This window comes from Dendroctonus ponderosae, unplaced genomic scaffold, assembly GCF_020466585.1.
Source record: "Dendroctonus ponderosae isolate FM_Combo_2020 unplaced genomic scaffold, Dpon_F_20191213v2 Dpon_F_20191213_6, whole genome shotgun sequence".
Lineage (NCBI taxonomy): Eukaryota > Metazoa > Arthropoda > Insecta > Coleoptera > Curculionidae > Dendroctonus > Dendroctonus ponderosae.
Genome location: NW_026018814.1, coordinates 8,244,600 through 8,264,118, shown reverse-complemented (window position 1 = coordinate 8,264,118; position 19,519 = coordinate 8,244,600). Strand labels below are relative to the sequence as shown.

The 19,519-nt window shown below is 35.1% G+C and overlaps 2 protein-coding genes across 8 annotated transcripts in view; one reads left to right on the top strand and one right to left on the bottom strand.

The window, feature by feature from the left end:
* Nucleotides 1–14,280, bottom strand: part of LOC109533947 (S phase cyclin A-associated protein in the endoplasmic reticulum) — a 51,993-nt gene extending 37,713 nt beyond the window's left edge. Inside the window, exons 1-25 of one of the 3 annotated variants that reach the window (XM_019899464.2) lie at nucleotides 14,062–14,280; nucleotides 13,579–13,760; nucleotides 13,354–13,522; nucleotides 13,161–13,298; nucleotides 12,095–12,397; nucleotides 11,607–12,038; nucleotides 11,284–11,536; nucleotides 11,013–11,222; nucleotides 10,796–10,949; nucleotides 9,461–9,834; nucleotides 8,938–9,247; nucleotides 8,652–8,813; nucleotides 8,449–8,596; nucleotides 8,248–8,386; nucleotides 8,040–8,192; nucleotides 7,782–7,904; nucleotides 7,486–7,679; nucleotides 7,323–7,390; nucleotides 7,039–7,266; nucleotides 5,718–5,793; nucleotides 5,399–5,551; nucleotides 5,041–5,151; nucleotides 4,767–4,938; nucleotides 3,854–3,983; nucleotides 3,025–3,152 (exon numbers count right to left, since the gene is read on the bottom strand). In XM_019899464.2, coding sequence (XP_019755023.2) covers nucleotides 3,025–3,152; nucleotides 3,854–3,983; nucleotides 4,767–4,938; nucleotides 5,041–5,151; nucleotides 5,399–5,551; nucleotides 5,718–5,793; nucleotides 7,039–7,266; nucleotides 7,323–7,390; nucleotides 7,486–7,679; nucleotides 7,782–7,904; nucleotides 8,040–8,192; nucleotides 8,248–8,386; nucleotides 8,449–8,596; nucleotides 8,652–8,813; nucleotides 8,938–9,247; nucleotides 9,461–9,834; nucleotides 10,796–10,949; nucleotides 11,013–11,222; nucleotides 11,284–11,536; nucleotides 11,607–12,038; nucleotides 12,095–12,397; nucleotides 13,161–13,298; nucleotides 13,354–13,522; nucleotides 13,579–13,760; nucleotides 14,062–14,275 — 4,724 coding nt within the window. In that variant the 5' untranslated portion in view covers nucleotides 14,276–14,280. Of the gene's footprint in view, nucleotides 1–3,024; nucleotides 3,153–3,853; nucleotides 3,984–4,766; nucleotides 4,939–5,040; nucleotides 5,152–5,398; nucleotides 5,552–5,717; nucleotides 5,794–7,038; nucleotides 7,267–7,322; nucleotides 7,391–7,485; nucleotides 7,680–7,781; nucleotides 7,905–8,039; nucleotides 8,193–8,247; nucleotides 8,387–8,448; nucleotides 8,597–8,651; nucleotides 8,814–8,937; nucleotides 9,248–9,460; nucleotides 9,835–10,795; nucleotides 10,950–11,012; nucleotides 11,223–11,283; nucleotides 11,537–11,606; nucleotides 12,039–12,094; nucleotides 12,398–13,160; nucleotides 13,299–13,353; nucleotides 13,523–13,578; nucleotides 13,761–13,910; nucleotides 13,989–14,061 lie in introns of those variants that run through there. The other 2 variants (XM_019899465.2, XM_019899466.2) reach the window with 2 other exon arrangements.
* Nucleotides 14,281–14,579: 299 nt separating this feature from the next.
* LOC109533950 overlaps nucleotides 14,580–19,519 on the top strand; it is a 7,573-nt gene continuing 2,633 nt past the window's right edge. The window contains exons 1-7 of one of the 5 annotated variants that reach the window (XM_019899470.2): nucleotides 14,580–14,706; nucleotides 16,292–16,599; nucleotides 16,697–16,830; nucleotides 16,907–17,067; nucleotides 17,180–17,271; nucleotides 17,436–17,491; nucleotides 17,577–18,782. In XM_019899470.2, coding sequence (XP_019755029.2) covers nucleotides 14,695–14,706; nucleotides 16,292–16,599; nucleotides 16,697–16,830; nucleotides 16,907–17,067; nucleotides 17,180–17,271; nucleotides 17,436–17,491; nucleotides 17,577–18,782 — 1,969 coding nt within the window. In that variant the 5' untranslated portion in view covers nucleotides 14,580–14,694. Of the gene's footprint in view, nucleotides 14,707–16,291; nucleotides 16,600–16,696; nucleotides 16,831–16,906; nucleotides 17,068–17,179; nucleotides 17,272–17,435; nucleotides 17,492–17,576; nucleotides 18,783–19,519 lie in introns of those variants that run through there. The other 4 variants (XM_019899471.2, XM_019899469.2, XM_048667512.1 and 1 more) reach the window with 4 other exon arrangements.

Below are 19,519 nucleotides of genomic sequence, written 5' to 3'. Positions count from 1 at the left end.
CGCAATGTTAATTAGGCAGATTACCTTGAAAAACATTGCTGCCGTATTTCTGATATAGTTTTTTGCAAATTTCTCAGTTTTTAATAACAATTAATCTCTTTTACTATTTTTTCTGTACTCTTATAACAACGCCAGACAACACCTCCAGAGGAATGACGCCAATTCTGAATCACCCTGTATAAGGATGAATATACATTATTTATGGACTTGAGGGGAAGTTACATGTAGGTACATTTTTTTCTAAAAAGTTATCTTTATAAAAGAGTATCTCGATCCATGTTGTATTTTTTTCGGCACAAGGAGACATAAATTGTTTTCAAATACTTTACTTACTTTTCGCTGTTTGCCTGTTCGCTGCTAACCACAATTTCATTACTTTTTAGTCAGAAATCCCACAAAACGTTTAGTTTTTATAACTTTTAATACCACTTTGACATTTGTCACTTCAACTAAATCAATCGGGGATCGACATTTACTACCCTTGATTCCATTACAACGTGAAATTAGCGCTTTTAAAACTACCCAGTTCCGTTTCTTCTTCTCTTCTATTAATGCCGTTTTTGCCCCATGTGGATGCGTGAAATAATTGAGATAAAACTTAATAAATAATCGAATAATAATAATGCAGGAAAATTTAGGCAATGTTGCAAAATGATAAAAAAATAGTTTATGGGCATCAAAAAAATTATAAAAACCAATAAAAACAAAACACTTGATCGTCATCGGGTATCGTCCATATCGGACCACAATGAAATACTAATAAACAATATCGGTGAAAAAGTTCGAGGGCCTGGGCAACTTCCCTTCATTCACAAGAAATTTGATGATTGAGTAGTATACAGGATGTTTCAAATTCTTAAGTATTTTCTTCTGTATTAAATTTTAACAAAAGAAGTTCACTTAGGTTTTTTGATTTACTATTTTAAATCTGTTTGTAGCTTTTTTAACAATATTTGGCAAACGCATCATTAAGACATTTTATGTAGAGAGAAAATTGAATTCGGTTAATAATTGCGTGCGTTCTGCCAATTAAATGGGCAAAAACTTGACCGCCACTGTTTTTTGAACTCAATACTTTGATTTTTTTTTAATGTCCGATTAGTGTATTAACACCTATTCAAGCTCTATCAAAAAATGCGTCGTTCTACAAAAATTAAAACAACTTCTTTTACCACATTTCATAGACATTTATACATTTTTTTTTTTGGTCGAAATGTCGAGAAGTTTGTCGAAGTTATTGATGGTAAACCTTTGAAACCCCCTTCGTAATGTTTTGTGAATTAAATTTTGTTTTTGATGATATTGAAATGAATGTAATTCTCGAAAGTGACGAATTATTCGATAATTCTTTAAGACACGTGTATTCACTATCCGATTAGTGTACGAAAGTCTCTATCGAAAAATGAGCCGTTCTAAAAACAATAAAACGTACTACATTTGCCTGTTCCATACAGTTTTTACTTAGTTTTGATATTCGTTAAAGTCGAAAAGTGTAACGAAGTTGTTGACGGTATTTTTGAACCAAATCTTTGAAAACTTTCGTGGTATGTTTTGCTTTGTGAATAAATTGTCGTTTTTGTAGTTGTTGATTTTATTTTATTTGATTTCTCGAGAACGACGCATTTTTTCATAATTATTTAAGACATATTTATTTTAGTGCAACAACCGAGAATTTACAGTATGGAAAACGGTGACGTCCATTTTATGCGCTTTATGTATGCCGCTGTTAACACAATTTATTATGCTGTTTTAGCAAAGAAAACAAATATAAATATTTTTAGTTAACTTTTCACGCCCTGAAATCCCTTTCCGAAGTTACGATTCCTATACGAACCTACGTTTATACGACTTTTAACGCACACAATTTAATTTGGAACAGCATATTGCAGTTGTAGTCGGAAATATGCTTTATGCACTTAAACTATAAGAATATAAAAACATTTCCGTAATATTTACGGCGGAAGTAAAAACAAAAAATCTATTAAAACAAACTAGCAGAATATTCATAAGAAATTGGATGAAAATTTATCTACTGAATGCAACACGTTAATGTCCAGTCCCTTTTTAGTACACCGATACAATGATAGAAAGTAAGTTTCAAAAGTAATAATGAAGCCATTTTCTGCTGAGTTATGTTACTTTATATTATTATCCTTATTAAAAACGAAATATATAGTTCACAATAAAACGACCATAAATTCATCAATTTGCATTCCTCTATCAGTTTGTGGGTTGTCTAATTTTCCGGTACATTACTACATGTCAGTTTACGTCGCTGATACCGAAACTATTCGAGCTTTGAGCATTGTGCCGTCCATCACCAGACTCAAAGTAATCGAGGACATTTTAAAAACACGACGGACTTCTTGAAACCGTCGCGACATTCCTCGACAAGTTGCGATTAGATATGGCGCAGACCTTGTCCAAACCCTGTAGCTCATTCGTCCAAAACTGGTTATATTTATTCGTTTTTTTCCTTCTTGTATTGTTGCACGGTCCGATTTGGCTATTTATGGAAGTTCTCGCTTTCTTACTCCACAACGCTTATAATTTATTAAAAAGTTTATGTGTTCTCTTTCAATAAAAGAAACACTTTATACAATCATACACACTTCTAGCTTATTTGGACATGGAATTTGCCGACAATTCTTCTCAGATAAAACGGTGCTTCTCAATTACCGCATGTGAAACTCGTCTGATCTTAACGAATAAAATCGAAAAGCACACACAAAATCAATAACAAATGTTGATCCCATAAAACCAAAGTAGACTAAGTAGGTAAYGAATAAATATAAATCAGAGAGAAAAAGTGTCATCAYTAAAAATCCAAGGCAATTATCCACGAAATCCAAACGAATAATTCCCACAATTAAATCAGCTTGTTATGAGAACCGTTGGACAATTTACGAAAGTACAAAACCACTTGAGACTGTTGATAGGCGTGGAATGTGAAGTATTCGAATACCATGAGAAAACGTTGAGATTGTGTGCAGCTCAAGATTCAATTTAAATCAATTCACTTACCTTATAATGTCGTGGATTCGGCAGGGTGGAATTGGACAGTCCAAGTTTTTCAGCACCGTGGCTAAACAGTTCATGAGGCTCAAACTTAGATCATCCGATGGTAGGTTTTCTTCGAAATCGTCTAATGTCTGGAACAAAGAGTTTATTACAATTTTTTACTATGAATTGCATAATGGTTTATTACACTTTGAATGAATTTTTGATAAGTTTATTTAATTGTTACTGTACACGATTCAGCGTCTCTTCAACATTTTTTTAATTGCTGAAATCTAGATAGAATAACAACATTTAACAAAGTAAAAAATAAAATGTATATCAACGGCAAACAATCTGTATGAGGGGCCAGTTCTCAGTCTGATCGACTCACTTTTCCAGTTTTTTGTACTTTGCCTTTCATACGCGCGATTGAGTTCCTGATTCAGCCCCAAAATGCAAGTAACGATGACGAGTGAAGGGCGATCGAAAAGGGTGAACACCGATGTATGCAGACATTCATTTCGAATAGTGTTTTTACAGTTGGATGAGTTTACGTTTTGAATCATAGCGACTTGAGAAAATAGGGGATTTACTAATATAAGCAAATGGACTTTAAAGAAAATGAATGGAATCGTGGATGGGACTCTTTATGGTTAATATCTGCCAGAATAATCGAAGGGCTCTGACGAGGAGTTTTCGAACAGTGTCGACACTTTTTGCAAAGCAACTTATTCCAAGTAGTTCGTATAAAACATATAAAAAAATATTTCAACTCCAGAACAGCTTTTCTCTTAAAGTTAGTTACGTATACATATTACATACTAACATTAATGTCAGTCATACATTAACTTACTTGAAGGCGTTTATTCAGCAAATCAATSAGGGGCATTAGTTTGCTGGTCATTATCACGTATTTACAATTGGCGGATGCTTCTACTCCGCTGCAGGCAAGAGTCCATAGGTGGCAACAAATTATCAGGGTTCTAGGACAAAAATCACATATTCCACCTGTTCATGTACGAGTATAAGATTGATATTCAGTTATGGTACGATTGTGTAGATATATCAAGTTTAGATGGAAATGAAGGTCCATTAGTTAATGTTCATGCAGGACACCTTGCAGCAGCAGTTGAAAAAGAAAACGCTTATGTATTTAAAACAGTTGCGACAACATCCGCATTTCAAACTTAATCTGCTGTCGAAATTGCAAGTTTAGAAAAATAGATGTAGATTTCAAGACCTCTTTTTATATGCCTATTCTCAAGCGTTCTTATAAAAACTGCAGAAAATTAATTACGAAAATGTAAAGAATGAAAAGAAGTAGAACGATTTGAACAATATAAAACTGGGGTCCGGTTGGCTCCAAATAATTCCAGTATAGATGATTCAGATAATATTCTATAAAGCATAATACACAAAAAAAAAACAATTTTGGATTGGAGAATACAAAAGATTCAGATAGTAATGTTACTTTCACCAAACCATTAAATGAATACCTCGTCGAGCTTGTAATGGATATTGAGGGATACCGGAATCCTCAACTCTGACTAAATGTATCAAACACATAATTATTATTGATAATCGAATGCGTTTATGGTAATCATATGATGGTTAATCGCGCTGTCGGTCGGTGCATACGAGTTTTAGTGAAACGTACATATTTTCCACATGACTCGATAATAAAACACCAAAAATCCATACTAAATAGCTGAACAAAGATTGATAAAATCTAAAACTTCTAAAAACGGTAAAAAACTGATATTTACTTAGAGGGAATCACTTGGTGTTCTTCTAAACCCAAACTAAGCAACTTTCCTAAGACCGTAAAACTGCCAACGGTTTGGAACAGCAGAACGTCATTTCGGTTCTGTTTGGACATCATTCTAGACAATTCGTTTAATGTTCTGTCCAGCTGACTCAGGCTGGCATTGGACAATCCTGAAATAAAGGCGCAGATTGATGCAAAAGATGTGAGATTGTTAGTAAATATTTAGATTGAATTGTCAAAAGTCAATTATTCTTTAGAGCTATTTTCCTTACCTTGATTGGCTTGATTTATAATACTGCCGATAATATTTATATTTCTGTTTAAGGTTCGCTTATTGACGCTCTCAACCACCACCGTCGATTGAGATATCTCGCATTCGATGCCTAAAAAAAACGAAAAAACCGTAATTAAACACCGCTAAGAATTTAACTTCAGTGTAAAAACTACTAATTGTAAAAGGAAAGTTAGGCATAAAATAATTTACTAACATAAAACATAAACATAAAATATAACTTACATTTACATACGTGATTATTGTTGAATATAATACAACAGCAATGTAAGCGCAATATACTTAAAGGTAAAAAGGTAAAAAGCTAAAAATAACAAAGAGGTAATGAAAATGTGTACCTTTCATTGTCATTCTTTGCCTAATCTTCTTACACCGCCGCCTGTACGATTTTCCTCTTTCTTTGGCCGCTAAAACACGAGGATCTTCTTTTCCATCAGGGGCGTCAACAATTTGCTTCAAGTTGTACTGTTCCAGCTCACTCGAAGATAATCCTGCAACAGAAAATAGTTAGTTAAACTTTAATGTTACTATTTGACATGATTGGTCGCATAAATTATAAAATTAAGGCGTCTACACCAGGTCTAATCAAGGACGATATGACGTATTTTACATCTTACAAAACACTAATTATTTAAGCGTGAGATAAATAAAATTTACCTGGATTTGCTTGTTTTACTGCTTCCTGGTGGAGCCGCCCCCGCAGGTGACTCATTAAATAAACTTCTGATTTGATCTGAAAAAATAAAACATGAATTAAATGCATTTTAAATACACATTTTTGTGCAAAATTGCACAAATTGACATTTTTAACTGTTTAGTTTTCAACATCAACAAACTAGAACGATATTAATTTGGCACAGTTTTTTCCTACAAAATATACAATTGGTTTTGGTTTTAAGCAAAATAATTGGAACTTCAAAAAATCAATGTTGACGAAACAGAATACACGCAGCGTATTGCTTTATTATGTAAAAATTCACATCGCATTTTTTCTGTATATCATAAAAACAAATTTCAATAAAAAAAAAGCAGCTAAGCGAATAAACACCATGTAAAGCACAAGTAAATGATGAGTTCAGAATGCAGAGTGAGAGAAGCGCAAAATTAGTAATAACGAGAAATTGTTGTAAATGTGAAGCACTTGAGCATGTTTAATAAGTGATTTAATATATATAGATAATACAATAAGGGATAATAAAGTCATTGAAGCAACAGTTTAATGTATGCGAAACTAAACCAAACAGAAGTTTAACATACACTTAAAAACTTTGTAAAAATATTTGTAAAAAGAGTAATTCGGCAGAAAAAACCGTACAAAGTGACCCGCCCGATTGGTGGATTTGCCGATAGATACTTCTTTTTTCTTTCCTATCTTTTCGATACATTTTTTTCAGCCCCTTCAACATGCATTTTGCAACATTTAATGCACGAAACAGTGCGGTTTTCGGAGTACCTTGTTTTTCTACTTTTATTTTATTTTTGCTCATCTACTAACCTATCCAAGATATAAAAACAAGGTCGTGTGTATACACGACTATTTTGCTATAAAAGTATTTTTATAAAAGCGTATCCTATTTCGCAAGAAAATCCAAATTACCCTACGATTGCAATTGGGGCGAATGAGAGGGAAATCTGCGCCACAGAAGAAGCAATTTAATATGTATATTTTGTGATTAGCGAGTTCCTYGTGAAGCGCATTTTTATCCGAGAAACACCTTTTATAGAACAAGACAAACCAGGGCTTAGTATAGAGAAGATCCGACTTTTCAAACATAACGCAAGMGATAGCAAMTTCTAYGTTTGATCCAATTGAATTCTTACCTAGAACCACCCCACAGGCGCAACAAACAGAAAAATTATTGCAATAATTCACGTATGAGTAAATCAGCTCCAGTTAAAACAGCCTCACTCCGTCTTCACAACACAGAGTGAGTTGAAGCATCTTTTTGGAAAGTTAGTACAAACAGATATTACTTACGAGCACATTGCACACTGTACACAACTTGGCCTGAGGATACGGTACCATATTAGGTGCCTGATCATCGTCCTGATGACAACGCAAAATACTCAATTCCAGCGCCTTTTGCCTGATTTGCTCAATATTCTCTTCGTGGCGACGCTTCGAGTCTTCCTGCTTCTGTTCGATGCGCTTCTGCAGCTCTTGCGTGGACGCTAATTGCTTCTCATGTAGCGCAGACAAACGTTCCTATAAAACGTTTATCATTTATCTTCAATAAATCATATTTTTGCTACAAAAGATACCTCTCTGTCGCGTGCCTTTTCCCTAGCTAGTTCTTGCCTCTCCCGTTCACGTTGTTGTTGCTGCTGGCCTGCAAAGGACAAAATAATAAAGTAGTTTTGTTCAAGCTTTCCACCTTAATGTATCAGAACAGTCGTCATTTCCTGTAGATAGTCAGTATATTACCAATTCTTTCATCCCGTTGCCGCCTTTCATCTTGCAACCGATCTAGTCTTTCAAGCCGCTCACGCTCCAAAGCTTTGCGTCGCTCTTCCACTGCGGCTTCTTTAGCCGCTTTTTCCTCCTGCCTCTTTCGGCGGTCTTCCTGAATGCCCTGAATCCGACCTCGGCGTTCTTTGCATGATTGCAAAAAGTCATGTCTAGAAAGAAAGCTCACTGATAATGAATTTATACAAACCAGTATAGGTTATTATATGAAAACACAAATACACCAATGCAGTATATAATTGAATAAATTTAACCTTTTATTTTGGGCCTCCAATTCGTTGATAAAAGCGATTTCCTTCAGTTTTTCCTCTTCGTCGTGAGCTTTCTTTACAATCCCTCTAATATGGCGTTTTCGATTTTGAGCAGCTTTCTGCAATCTGAGACAAGGAAATTAACAATAACTAATTTGTGTGTAACAAAAAAATTCAATTCACCTTCATATTTAGGATAGTCAAGATTTTTTGAGATCATATAAATCGACAAATATTACTATTCATAATGCTACTGTTTACCTTAATTCCATTCGTGTTCTCTTCTCCTCAATCAGCATTATTTTAGCCGCTTTAACATCGTCAACTCTGGCCGATAAGGCTTGTAATTTCTGCGCTCTTTCCAGCTGCAAATTTTCACGTCGCTTCTGAGCCTTGGCTTGTTTTACTTGATATCTTCAAATTAAAATTCAAGTCAACAACGCGTCATGCGGAAAAAGCGCAATTTTACCTTCTCACCGCTTCTGCTAAGCTAATTTTTCTTTGCGGGTTGGAAAGTTTTTGATGTAGCTCTAGAGCTCTTCCCGGGTGTCGGGCATTGATAGCTTCTAAAGCCGCAAGAGTGTCCACTCTTTCACTCCAAGACATTTCTGAAAATTTTATTGCCAAGTTTGTCGACAGTTCAAAAATTAATAAAATCAAGTTTGCATACCTGCTAACATTGGTTCGTATCTCGCCTCCAACGAGATGTGATCGTCACTAAGCATGTTAATAGGGCTATCTTCATCGGCATCGCCCTGTAATTCGTCACCGTCCGTTTCGGTACCATCAGTTTCGGTATCAACTTCGATATCCAAATACTGAAAAACATAAACTTTAAATAACTCTGACCTGACAAAAGGCACACAACCGCACTTTTAACTTTTCGATTTCCTTGTGCAGTCGGTCCTCTTCTTCATTGAGTTCTTTAGTTTTCTTCCTGTGTTCCTCCTCGGTGGCCAATTCGTCTTGTATTTCTTTCAATTTCGATTGCTCATCATCGGTCTCAGAATCGGCGTCTGCTTCCTGTGCAGAACACTGTGTATTAATGAGTTGTATTTTATAAAAAATAAACAGAGATATTGCTTGAAGAATTTGAAGGAGACTAGTTGCATAAAGATGAATTATGCAAGAATAATCAATGGTCAAAAGCTGCACTTACCTTATTAGTTCTCAGCTCAATTTCGTCCCTTTCTACGTTTTTCTTAATATTTAAGTTCGCCTCGTTCTTCCCCTGCATGGAACTCTTGCCGGTGTTAGAATCCGAGCGCTTCGACGGGGAAGAATCAACACTTTCCCATTCGACCGAGCTTTTAAAACTTTTCAAACTGTTCAAATTCTCTTTTACGCTTTTATCAATCGTTTTCTGACCCTTAGATACTTCTGAAGTTTCCAGAAGAGCTAGCGCTGGTAAGCTGGCTGTTGCACTAACCTGGTGGAATCTGGTTGTCCAAGAAAGACCCGTATCTGACCTAAAAAATTCAAATTTATTTTGAATATATCAGACCAGTGAAAAAACTTTGATACTAATCAAGAACTGAGAACATTTAAATACTAAAAAAAATAATTATGAAAATAGTGGTAAAAATAAATCGACAACAGTATGTTCAAATGTATCAAATTCCCTAAAAAATTGCTCAACTGGAATATTTGCTACTCTTTAAAAAAACTGAAAGAATACGAACCTTCGAGATCTGTGATTCCCATTTTTAAATCTGCGACCTTTCACCGTCAACCAGCCGTCCAAATAATCGCTCACCGAGGTTTCAATATTTCCAGTGCCTACTGAACTATCAATGCTATTGCTTGAATTTGTGATATCGTTCAAATTCTCCCTCGATTTATCATGGGGCACCAAAGTCTCAGCCGAGCTGCCATGCTCGTCCAGTGACAAACTTTTACTTAAATGCTCTTTTGTCAGTGTAGTTTTGCTTTTCTGCATTAAAGCAAAAGGTCTGATTGGTGTTGAATTCTCAAGTGACGATTTTTGCGTGATGGTTTGGTTAGTAGGAGCCCGTTTCTCGCTGTTTCCAGGTTTGAAACGTTTCATATCATTTACCTAAAAATGCCGTGAAGCCTCGTGAAGTTACTGAATAATATTTACGGATAAAAAAAACGTACAAATAACTGGGAAAATGTGTATTGCTGAAGAACTGTATTTAATCATTGAGTGATGGTTAGCCATAGACAGATTATGGCTTTTTGGAAGAACCTCAAATAACTAGATGTGCACAGAAAAAATAGTGAGGTTCTAAATGCCACTTTGCTGCAGTGTGCCTCTCATAGAAATACAGAGTGATCGAGTTTCCAAAGTGGAAACTTTGAAGAACGATAGTGAATCGGAAAACAACATGGGTTTGCATTATAATTTGCTATATTCGAAAAACACTTACTTAAGGAAATAACTGACAATGAGAATTAATTATATATTTTTCTTTATAAACATCCATTAACCTGTTAGTACGGACGGACGCAACTGACAAAACAGAAATTTTGTTTCTATTCCAAAATGTTCTTCCTCGTTATTGCCTGCTTTCGTTTAATTAAATATCCACTGCCGTTTGGCAACAATTAATAAATTTGATTTTTTAAGCCACACTTTGTATTTCCTTAAGGATGCGTTTCTCGAATACAGATTATAATACAAACTTATATTGTTTCTCGATTCTCTATCGCTCCCTGGAGTTTCCGCTCTGGAAACTGAACTTCCCTGTATAATAATTAATGTAGTGGTTTGTCATTTTTTTTTACTATTCACTTTTTTTTTTCTTTTAGAGCCCTGAAGATAGCTTAAATATATCCAAAACGCTGACCCAAGAATGTTTTCACACTATTCATTGACCGATAAACCCAAGAACCTAAATAGGCACCCTTTACCAATAAAAAATAATATAAAACCGGAAAATCAAGCGAGCACGCACTGTCTTATTGGCTTAAATAGTGCATTTTCTTGTCGTCTGATCCCAGTCAATTTGTAAGACACGTTTAATTTTAAGGCGGAATTTTATGTTTTAACTTACAGTTTGACTTCTAGTTAAACTGCCTTTCCCTCTTGTTCCAATGTTTGCTTGGCTTCTTCCCGCTGCAGCTGCGCCACTTTTGGGCTCATACTTAGTTCTAGGAGGCACGATTTTAGCTGAGGCACTTTTAGTAAGAGCGGTAGCATACGCAGGCCTGTAAAACAACAATTATGATCAATAGCATGTTGACAAAATTAAGTATAAACCCAAGTCTTGCCTAGTAGTAACAGCTGGCTTAACCGGCGAATGTTTGCTCTCACTTGTTGTATTCGATTTGTTTAAAGAGTGAAGTCTGGAGTTGTTAGAATCAACTTTTGCAGCTTTGACTCCCGGACCTGGCGGAAATTTCCTTTCAAACTCGAACGTGTCACCATCGGTTTGGCATTCTTGATTGATTTTGATGACATTAGGCCGTTTTAAACGCAATCTAGAACAAAAACGAACCCGTAAAATCTCAGTGGTTGTAATTGAATTTAAGTGTACTTTACCTAGGGATGTCATCAGTGCTAGTGCCTTTTTCAGCACTTTCGACTCCCACCTTTCTGAAAATATCGTAAGTTCGCTGATCTTCACTAGGAGAATCTACATTTTTGATGGTGCAATTGGAGAAGAAATTGGCAACGTTTTCCGTCAAGTCCAGGGGCTCAAGCTCCTTCTTTTTGTCAGATGTTGATATAGTTTTTTCAGTAGAGGTTTCAAGAACATTGACGCTTTTGGAGATTAGAGGAACAGATTGAGATTCTAAGGCATAATAATTATTCGTTAACTATCAACAGCTAAATTTAATGCAATGATGCTATTTAACACCAACCTTCAGATACCGCTTTTTTAACATCGGATTGTTTCTTGCCATCTACAGACCTTCGCTTCAGTATAGTAATACTCGAAGGATTACTATCTTCGGTTGAAGGTTTGGAAGCATTTGGCTCCCCATTTGCGCCCAAGAGACTTTTTTCGTCTTTAACCGTTTGCAAATCTTCATTTTTCTTCACTGTCTTAATGTCAGAGCGTTTCTTGCACTCCGGCTTTTGCTTTAGGTGAGGAGCAACTGAAGGCTTACCATCTGCGGTTGAAGGTTTTACACTTTCCTCAGCACCTGCTTCTGATAAAGAGTTTTCGTCTTTAACCGTTTTTAACTCTTCCTCACTTTTCTTTAATGTATGCTTTGCCTTGGGGCCACTGTCGGAGGATTTGCTCTTAGAAATTACAGGTTTATCCTTTTTGCCGATATTTTTTGAATCGCCTAAAAATCGCATGTTCAGTTGCGTCTGATATTTCCCGATACAATTATATATTTACCTTTAGATGAGCTGCGATTAGCTGCAGGTCCTGTTTTCCCTTTTCCTTCAAGTTTCAGATCAGCTTTCTTTTTTAGATTAGTATCAACCTTAGGCTGTGTTTTAGACGGCGTTTTCAGAACTTCTTCCTGAACCTTGCTGATCGGTTTTTGCTCCCCTTTACCAATTTTCCGGGAAATTTCTTCACCTTTCTGAGTATCTTCCGCGGCCTTGCCAAGGATATCAACCGATTTCCCTTCAGGAATTGTTTTATCAATAGAAGGCAATGGACTGGACGGACAAGACGTGCATGTGCAACTTTTGCCTATAATTAATACATGACAAATAGCAAAAATATTCAAAAAGAAAATTGTAGTCAGACAGTGTAAGATCATTTGAATCTTAACTTTAAGATATTTTGAATGATGAAAGAAGATTAACATACAAAAATTGGAAATGTCCTTAATAAATGTTTCGACACTGAACTCTAAATTATCTAAACTGCACTTGGAAATACAGGGTTGCATAAAAAGGAATTTTTATTCTGAAGTCGACTACGAAGTTTATCTGCAACATGAGCGCTAGATTTTCCAAATCGGTTCAAGAAAAAAAATATCACTACCAACCAAGTTGAATTTTTCGAGCCCACACTGTAAATAAACGAGATGGAAGAAAAATTCGATACTTTTTCGAGACTCCGAGGTTTCTCTTAATACATATGTGGCATTAAAATACAAAAAACTTTTTTTGTCCAGCTTAGACCATGTGGAACTTTCAGTAATTTTGTATTGATTCATTTGCCTCCCAATAGAAACTTTATGTGAAGCACTAATTTAGTGTACAAAGGGCACTAATTGAGGCACTAATTGAAAAAAGAATTGCACTAAATGAGGTTTCAAACAGAAATCAAATCGCTCACAGTAGTCAGAGTTCATCCAGTTACAAAGACACGTTACTTAGTCTAAATTGTCGGTGTAACGTTGGTTTTGATGAGCAGTTTATTTTCTAATACATCGAAGTACACTATACTATACACCAATTCAATTTAAAAATCCTGTATTACCATTCATGTAAGTATGTCTACTTACACTTATTTGCTGGTAAACTACGAGGACTAATCTTCCCAGAGAGTAGAGGATTGGGGCTATTTCGTCCACTACCCAAACTGGGACTGGATTTGCCTGACCTACTAGGCTTAGACAAATTGGTTTTCGAAATACCCCAAGCTAAAAACATCAAGTTACATAAAGACAAGCGAATCGAAGGCCGATTGACTCAGACCTAGTGAGGTGGGCCTCTGCGGAACTGGTGTATTTTCATAGTTCCATTTCAACTTAAACCAGTCAGCCAAAGCGGAGAAATCTCTCAGGTAGTTTTCCAAAACTAAAACGACTTCTTGGCATTCAGTAAGACTTTCATGCGTTTCCACTGTATTATAAATTTCAGCAATCTGCAAATGCAGCTTAGCTCAGTTACCAACGCAAGTAACAGAGAAACATTACTTACGGATCTCTGTAAGTTACCGAACAATAAAGCCCAATACCTGGCAATTAGTTCAGAGTTTTTGTCTCTGCCTGTAGATGCTGAACGCAACCGTGCCCCCGATCGGCCCCGCATTACTGTTGACTTGCTGGATGGGAGGATTTCAGGCACTCTTGGAGAACTCGGAGGTTTTTTCGCGATTTTTCCTGTATTGTACAAGACAATTAACCTGAGTTGCCTTGGGTATAATTCACTAATGACAACGATGTTGTATATTGAAATATAAAGAGTTCTCAGTACCAGCTAAGTAACAATGTTGGATAGAATAGCTATAAAATACAACTAATGCAGCTTACATTAAATAAACTGGCTTAGTTGAACCTTCCTGCCCACGCAGGTGTATGCCTATTAACATTGCCTACCATAGAAGGAATATCGATTTGCATAAATAAACATAACAGAATAAAACGAAACAATTTGTGCAAAGTATGTTCCAGAATTGCTCACCAGGAAAGTCGTTACCAGCGGATATATTAAAAGCAAGCAGATTTCTAGCCTCTCGACCTTGTTCTTGGACCAAAAGGCGCACTTGTTCCATTTTTCGTAAACTGTCTTTTCCAACAATTATGCCTTCATTAGATTTAATGTTTTTTTTTGGATTAACTCTATTTGAAAACGATTTTATCTGACTTATATTTTGACAATTGATAAACAAAGACATATGTTTCCAAGAAATGTTCCTGTTGCCAAGTTTAACTGAATTAACCTCAATTGGTTGTAGTTGTGCAAATTATGATTTTCAACTTCAAAAAGTGCAAAATTGTGATTTATTTAAATTCATAATGTTCTTGAGTAATGGCGCCAACAAACTCGTTGTATGTGACCATGCCAATCTTTCTACAGACATAAAATAACAATTTAGTTTTGCTTCATAGCTGCATTTAAAGCTAGATTGCCAAATCGATTTTTTCGGAATAGCACTCTGGCATCTGTGTTATCCTCTCGATTTGTATTCTCAACTATATATCTATGACAATGCAAATATGTTAAGGTTATGTTTCTGTAAATGTTTTAAAAGTGTTCTTGTTTGAGTATTTTGTTTTGTTAGTTTTCGTTTTAATTTTTAGTTCTTTTAGATTTATGAATTGCGTAGTAAGTAACAATTTTATGAATATAGAACTGAAAATGATTCAAATTAATATACTCAGTAAGTGGAAAGCAAGTATCATTCAATAGCATCCTTATCTCTTGTCTTTGAAAACAACTAAGCAATAGGGAAAATGTTTTAATTACTCATAATTACGTGTTGATTTCGTTTTGAAGAAAGTTGTCTACTTTTTTTCACCATTCTATTGATGCCCTGCACTTCGCCACAGTTGTATTGTGTAATTTACTTAAGTACCACACGTTGTCTAGGTACAAAAAAATATATATTGAATAGGTACATGGCCCTTGCTCAAATATGAAAAAAATCCAAATATACAAAAGCTTGCAGTGCGCAAAAGCTTCGTTTTCAAAATACGAGGCGTCAATCTTTACTTTAAAAAATACAAAATTATAAATTTCTGCAAAACAGTTTGATAAATGTTAATGAAACATTATGGGCAGTGAAAGCTGTAAAAGGTGCTTATTTTAAATGATTTAATTGCTTATAGTTTGTAATTTGTATGTAATTGTATATTTTTAAAGGAAAAAATAGTACATCACTGTTTTTTTGAACAATAAAATCTTATTTGGTTGTTCAATTCTGAAGAAAAAAGCGCTCTTTAATTTCTGTCGTACGACCAACTGTTTTCCGGTAAAAAAACATTTTTATTTTGATGATAAAAGTTAACATTTTTTCACTAATGTTTGTTCAAACAAAAATTAAGAATTAAGATTTTTACCCAGGTTTAATCAAGTTCAAAATTATAAATAATATTTTTCATATAAACAAATTGCAGTAATAGAATTCTATTTTAACAGGAAATATTTAGCGGATTTTGTTAGAAGTTAGCGGCTCAAACTTCACAAATTTTATTAATCAAACCTTGTTTATTTGGAAACAGTTACGGTCGAATGCGACGTTCCACTTCGTCCCAAAGATTTTCAATAGTTACACAAACGATCCTGAAATATCCGTTGCTACGCCGAGTAAACCGCCCCTGATTGCTAAACCTCAGGAGGAATTTTTTCCTACCCTGCCTAAAGCCCTAAACTCAAGTCGTTTACATTATATGTATATGATTTTTATAGCATTTAAGTGAGGAAGCCAACAGGCTCATTGAAAATGTTTTGCCGGCCACGATCTTAACCGGCGATACCTCTTTTATTATACTCAAAACTTCTGTATAATCGTATTTAAATTTTCCTTAGGTCGAAAGCTTTGTATTGAGCTTAAAAAACACATATTTGTACTATTTTTTCGAAAAAACTCAAATCTCAAAAAATCATATAGGTACTATTTTCATCGCAAGGAGGCGAGAAATCCAATTGAAGAACACGCTAGACCATTTATAGACCCACATAAATAATATTAAATATAAATTGTTGACAAAGTAGTTTAATAAAGAAACAAATTGTTTAAGAAAAAACAAACAAAATTGATGCACACTTGTTTTCCACGAAGATTCATTTCGCTTAGCGGAATCCCCACTTAACTTAACTCAGTAAATTCTAACATAAATTAAATATTACTGCTGTAAACTGAAACTCAGTTGTTAGCAACTGGAAGACGATTATTTTTTGCAAATTTCAGGATCCGTTTTATTTAGAAATGGACCAACTCATTGAAGAGCAAATTCAAAAGGTGTGTACTTCACTTTTTTGTCAACTTTGCGATGTAAAGATAACAAGTCTGAGCGTAGAGCGTTCTCATTATTCATGTAAGCGCCATTTAGAGGAAGTTGCCTTATATAGATCAGAATTATTAAGGGAATGGTCGACGAAAAAAGCGCAAATAAGTCTCTATTCAGTGAAGGCCACAAATGCAGGAATAACTGCTTCAAAGAAGAGTTTGCAAGCCGTTGGAAGCGATCAGTATGAAATTCCGAAAAGGATAAACAGGTAAGTTGGTCCTAGTTTAATAAGTGTGTATAAAATGAACAAAAAATGTGTAATTTGCATATAGTAGACAGTTAAGAATACGTTTGTATTTCTTTAGTCCTGGTCCATCGGTAGCTAACCAATGTTCTGTATGCAACACATCATTTAGTGCAGAACACGACTTTAAGGAACATATGCAAATGTATCCTCATCAACAGTTAGCTAAACTAAAGTCAGACCTAGTAAAGAAAGGTACGCATAGTATATAATATTTTTGTTATTTGTTTCTGGAGTTATTTTTTATTATTAAAGTGCCATTGCATCGTAGGAATTTTAAATGAATACTGGACTGTTGATGCAAACGGCTATGTCATATGCTGTATTTGTAATGCTCAACTCCAAACAAGTAATTCTATGCAATTGCATATGAATACTAATCGCCACAATCAAATGTTTCAGTTTTGGTGTAGTTTGTTTACCGCAGACAAGGTAATATTTTTTTCTGTACTAAGGAAACAAAAAAATCGTGTTAACCTTTTAATTACATACCATTTAATTTACCAATACAAACCATTTAATTTATTTGAAAATTCCTTCGTAGACTGACGAGCAGTTTTATTGTAAAACATGTAACACAAAGTTACATGGAGCGAGTGAAGCTAAAAAACATTATTCGACTGACGTCCATATAAGGTATTGTTTTTCCTAATTCTAAGCAAACTATTAAGCTGTGCAAAAGTGTTAACATACAATAAACGAAAGGGACAACAGTTTTCTGTTTAAATGGCGAGATAAATAAATTTAAAAAAATTTAAAATGTACATGTTAGAATGTAGTAATCGATCGTTATTTTACAGACACGCTCAAAATATATCTGCGACGTCTTCCATTCAACAAAAGCATGAGGTTAAAGGTAAGAAAACTTAACGGATCTCAATTTTGAAAGCTTGATCTTGCTCAGTTATTTTCAAAATAATTAATTTACGACTTTTTTTCAGTATCTTCGGCAAACCATGATCCACCTACACCCACTTTACCGCCTGAACGAACGGATAAACACCATGAAGATAACAGCATGACAAACCCTAAAAAACCCAGCTTTTGTTCACCTGAATTGGGTGCCAATCAAGTCAAAGATACTGCCACAAACAATTCAATAGTATGCAATACCAAATCACCTGACACCAAGACTGAGGAGTGTAGAGAACCTCTATCTCTATCTAAACTAAAACAGGAAGTTTTTAATGAACTGGATCGTCTCGTTCAGAAACTTTACTATTCAAATACAGTGCCTTACATAGTGTCTTTAGAATACCTAAAGCGAATTAACAGAGAAGTAGATGAGTTGGCGAAAAAGAATGATGATAAGAGACATAAAGCTTCGAAAGAAAGAGTTGTGATAAAACCAGAACCCAAAACTGATTATCAAGAGATTTACAGTTGTGATTTTATTAAAGAAGAAACCAATAATAATATTGATGAGATGTTGGGAAAAGATCAATATATTGACACTGTGAATGTGAACTCATTGCGGAAAATGTTAATGAACCCAAAAGTTCGGGATATTTCCCCTAAAAAAACCTCGCTATCAATGGGTTCCGAATGGGACGAATTGGATTTGCCAAATAATGAGGTCTATGCGGACGATTCGGGAAAATTAATTTTGCCTAAAATTTGTCCCATTTTAACTAACAATGCAAATCAAACAAATTTCGAAGCGTCAACAAGCAAACCCGAAACTTTTCTTATAGTGAAACGTTCATCTGTAAACGATGTGTTACCAAAGATAGTTCAGAAGAAGGCCGCAAGCATATCGGAGCTGCTCGATAAAATACAGCAAAAAAAGCATGATATGTTAACGGATAAATCGGAAGAAGGGCGTCTGGAAAGGGAGCTTTTGAGTGAAATAGAATTTCTCATGCTGCAGATCGAAAATAGCAACATACCACTGGAGGAAACCTTGAAATGCTTAGAAAAGTTTAACAAGGAATTGGACAAGCAAGTTTCTAGCGAACAATTAAACGGGAAATCAGATGGTCGCTTACCAGATGATGAGAAAAGTGACACAGAACTAGCTTCAAAAGGGAAAGTAGGAAATGAGCACACAAATGCCCCTGATATGAAAATAGCTCAAAATAGTGAAGGAACGTCACAAGCGAAAATCAACCAAGGAGGACATGAAGTCTTTTATGCCGATGAATCAGGTTAGTTTACTCCTAGTAATGCCTTTTTTCGATGGACGTTTTATTAAGTTTCTAAACATACATACGGCTTATAAAAAATTCCAAAAATCCGCGGTTACCAAAAAGTATGTGTGTATATCTGGGAAACTATTAACCGCAGAGTTCAGAGGTGTTCTGTGCCGCAGACTCGATGAATATTAATTATCAAAATTATCCTAATTTCTAAGAGAATCAACTGCGACTTAAACACTTTTTGGCGATTTCCTTGCTTTAATGCAACTACTTAGGCTTCAGTGCAAACTACTTCACTTCTAAGTTTGACGACATTGCACGCAAAGAATTGAAATATTGCTAATTTGATTGAAAAGAGCTATGCTTTCGCCGCTATTCCTTGAAACTGGTGATTTTTTCGGACTTCTAGACCGTTGTGGAATAAATTTCGTCCCTATGTTTCGCAGGAATGAATGGTGAGCATCTTCAGAGGTGGTTTGCTCTGCTGTAGGCTTTTGAGTACATCGACTGGCTAAAATCGATCAGCTGTTTATAAACAGTTTTGTTAAAAGTTTTTAGTTTTGAAAAAACTAACTAGTTTGATGAAATCGCGCCTCGTAAACTGTTTGTGTTTCAATAGCAGTGAACAAAAGTCTGACTAAAACATATTTTTGAGTGAATTCAACCTACTTCTCCCCAAAACCAATTCTCTCCCAACTCCCTCAGTGGCATTCAATTATAACACCATATTCTATGGTGGTATAATA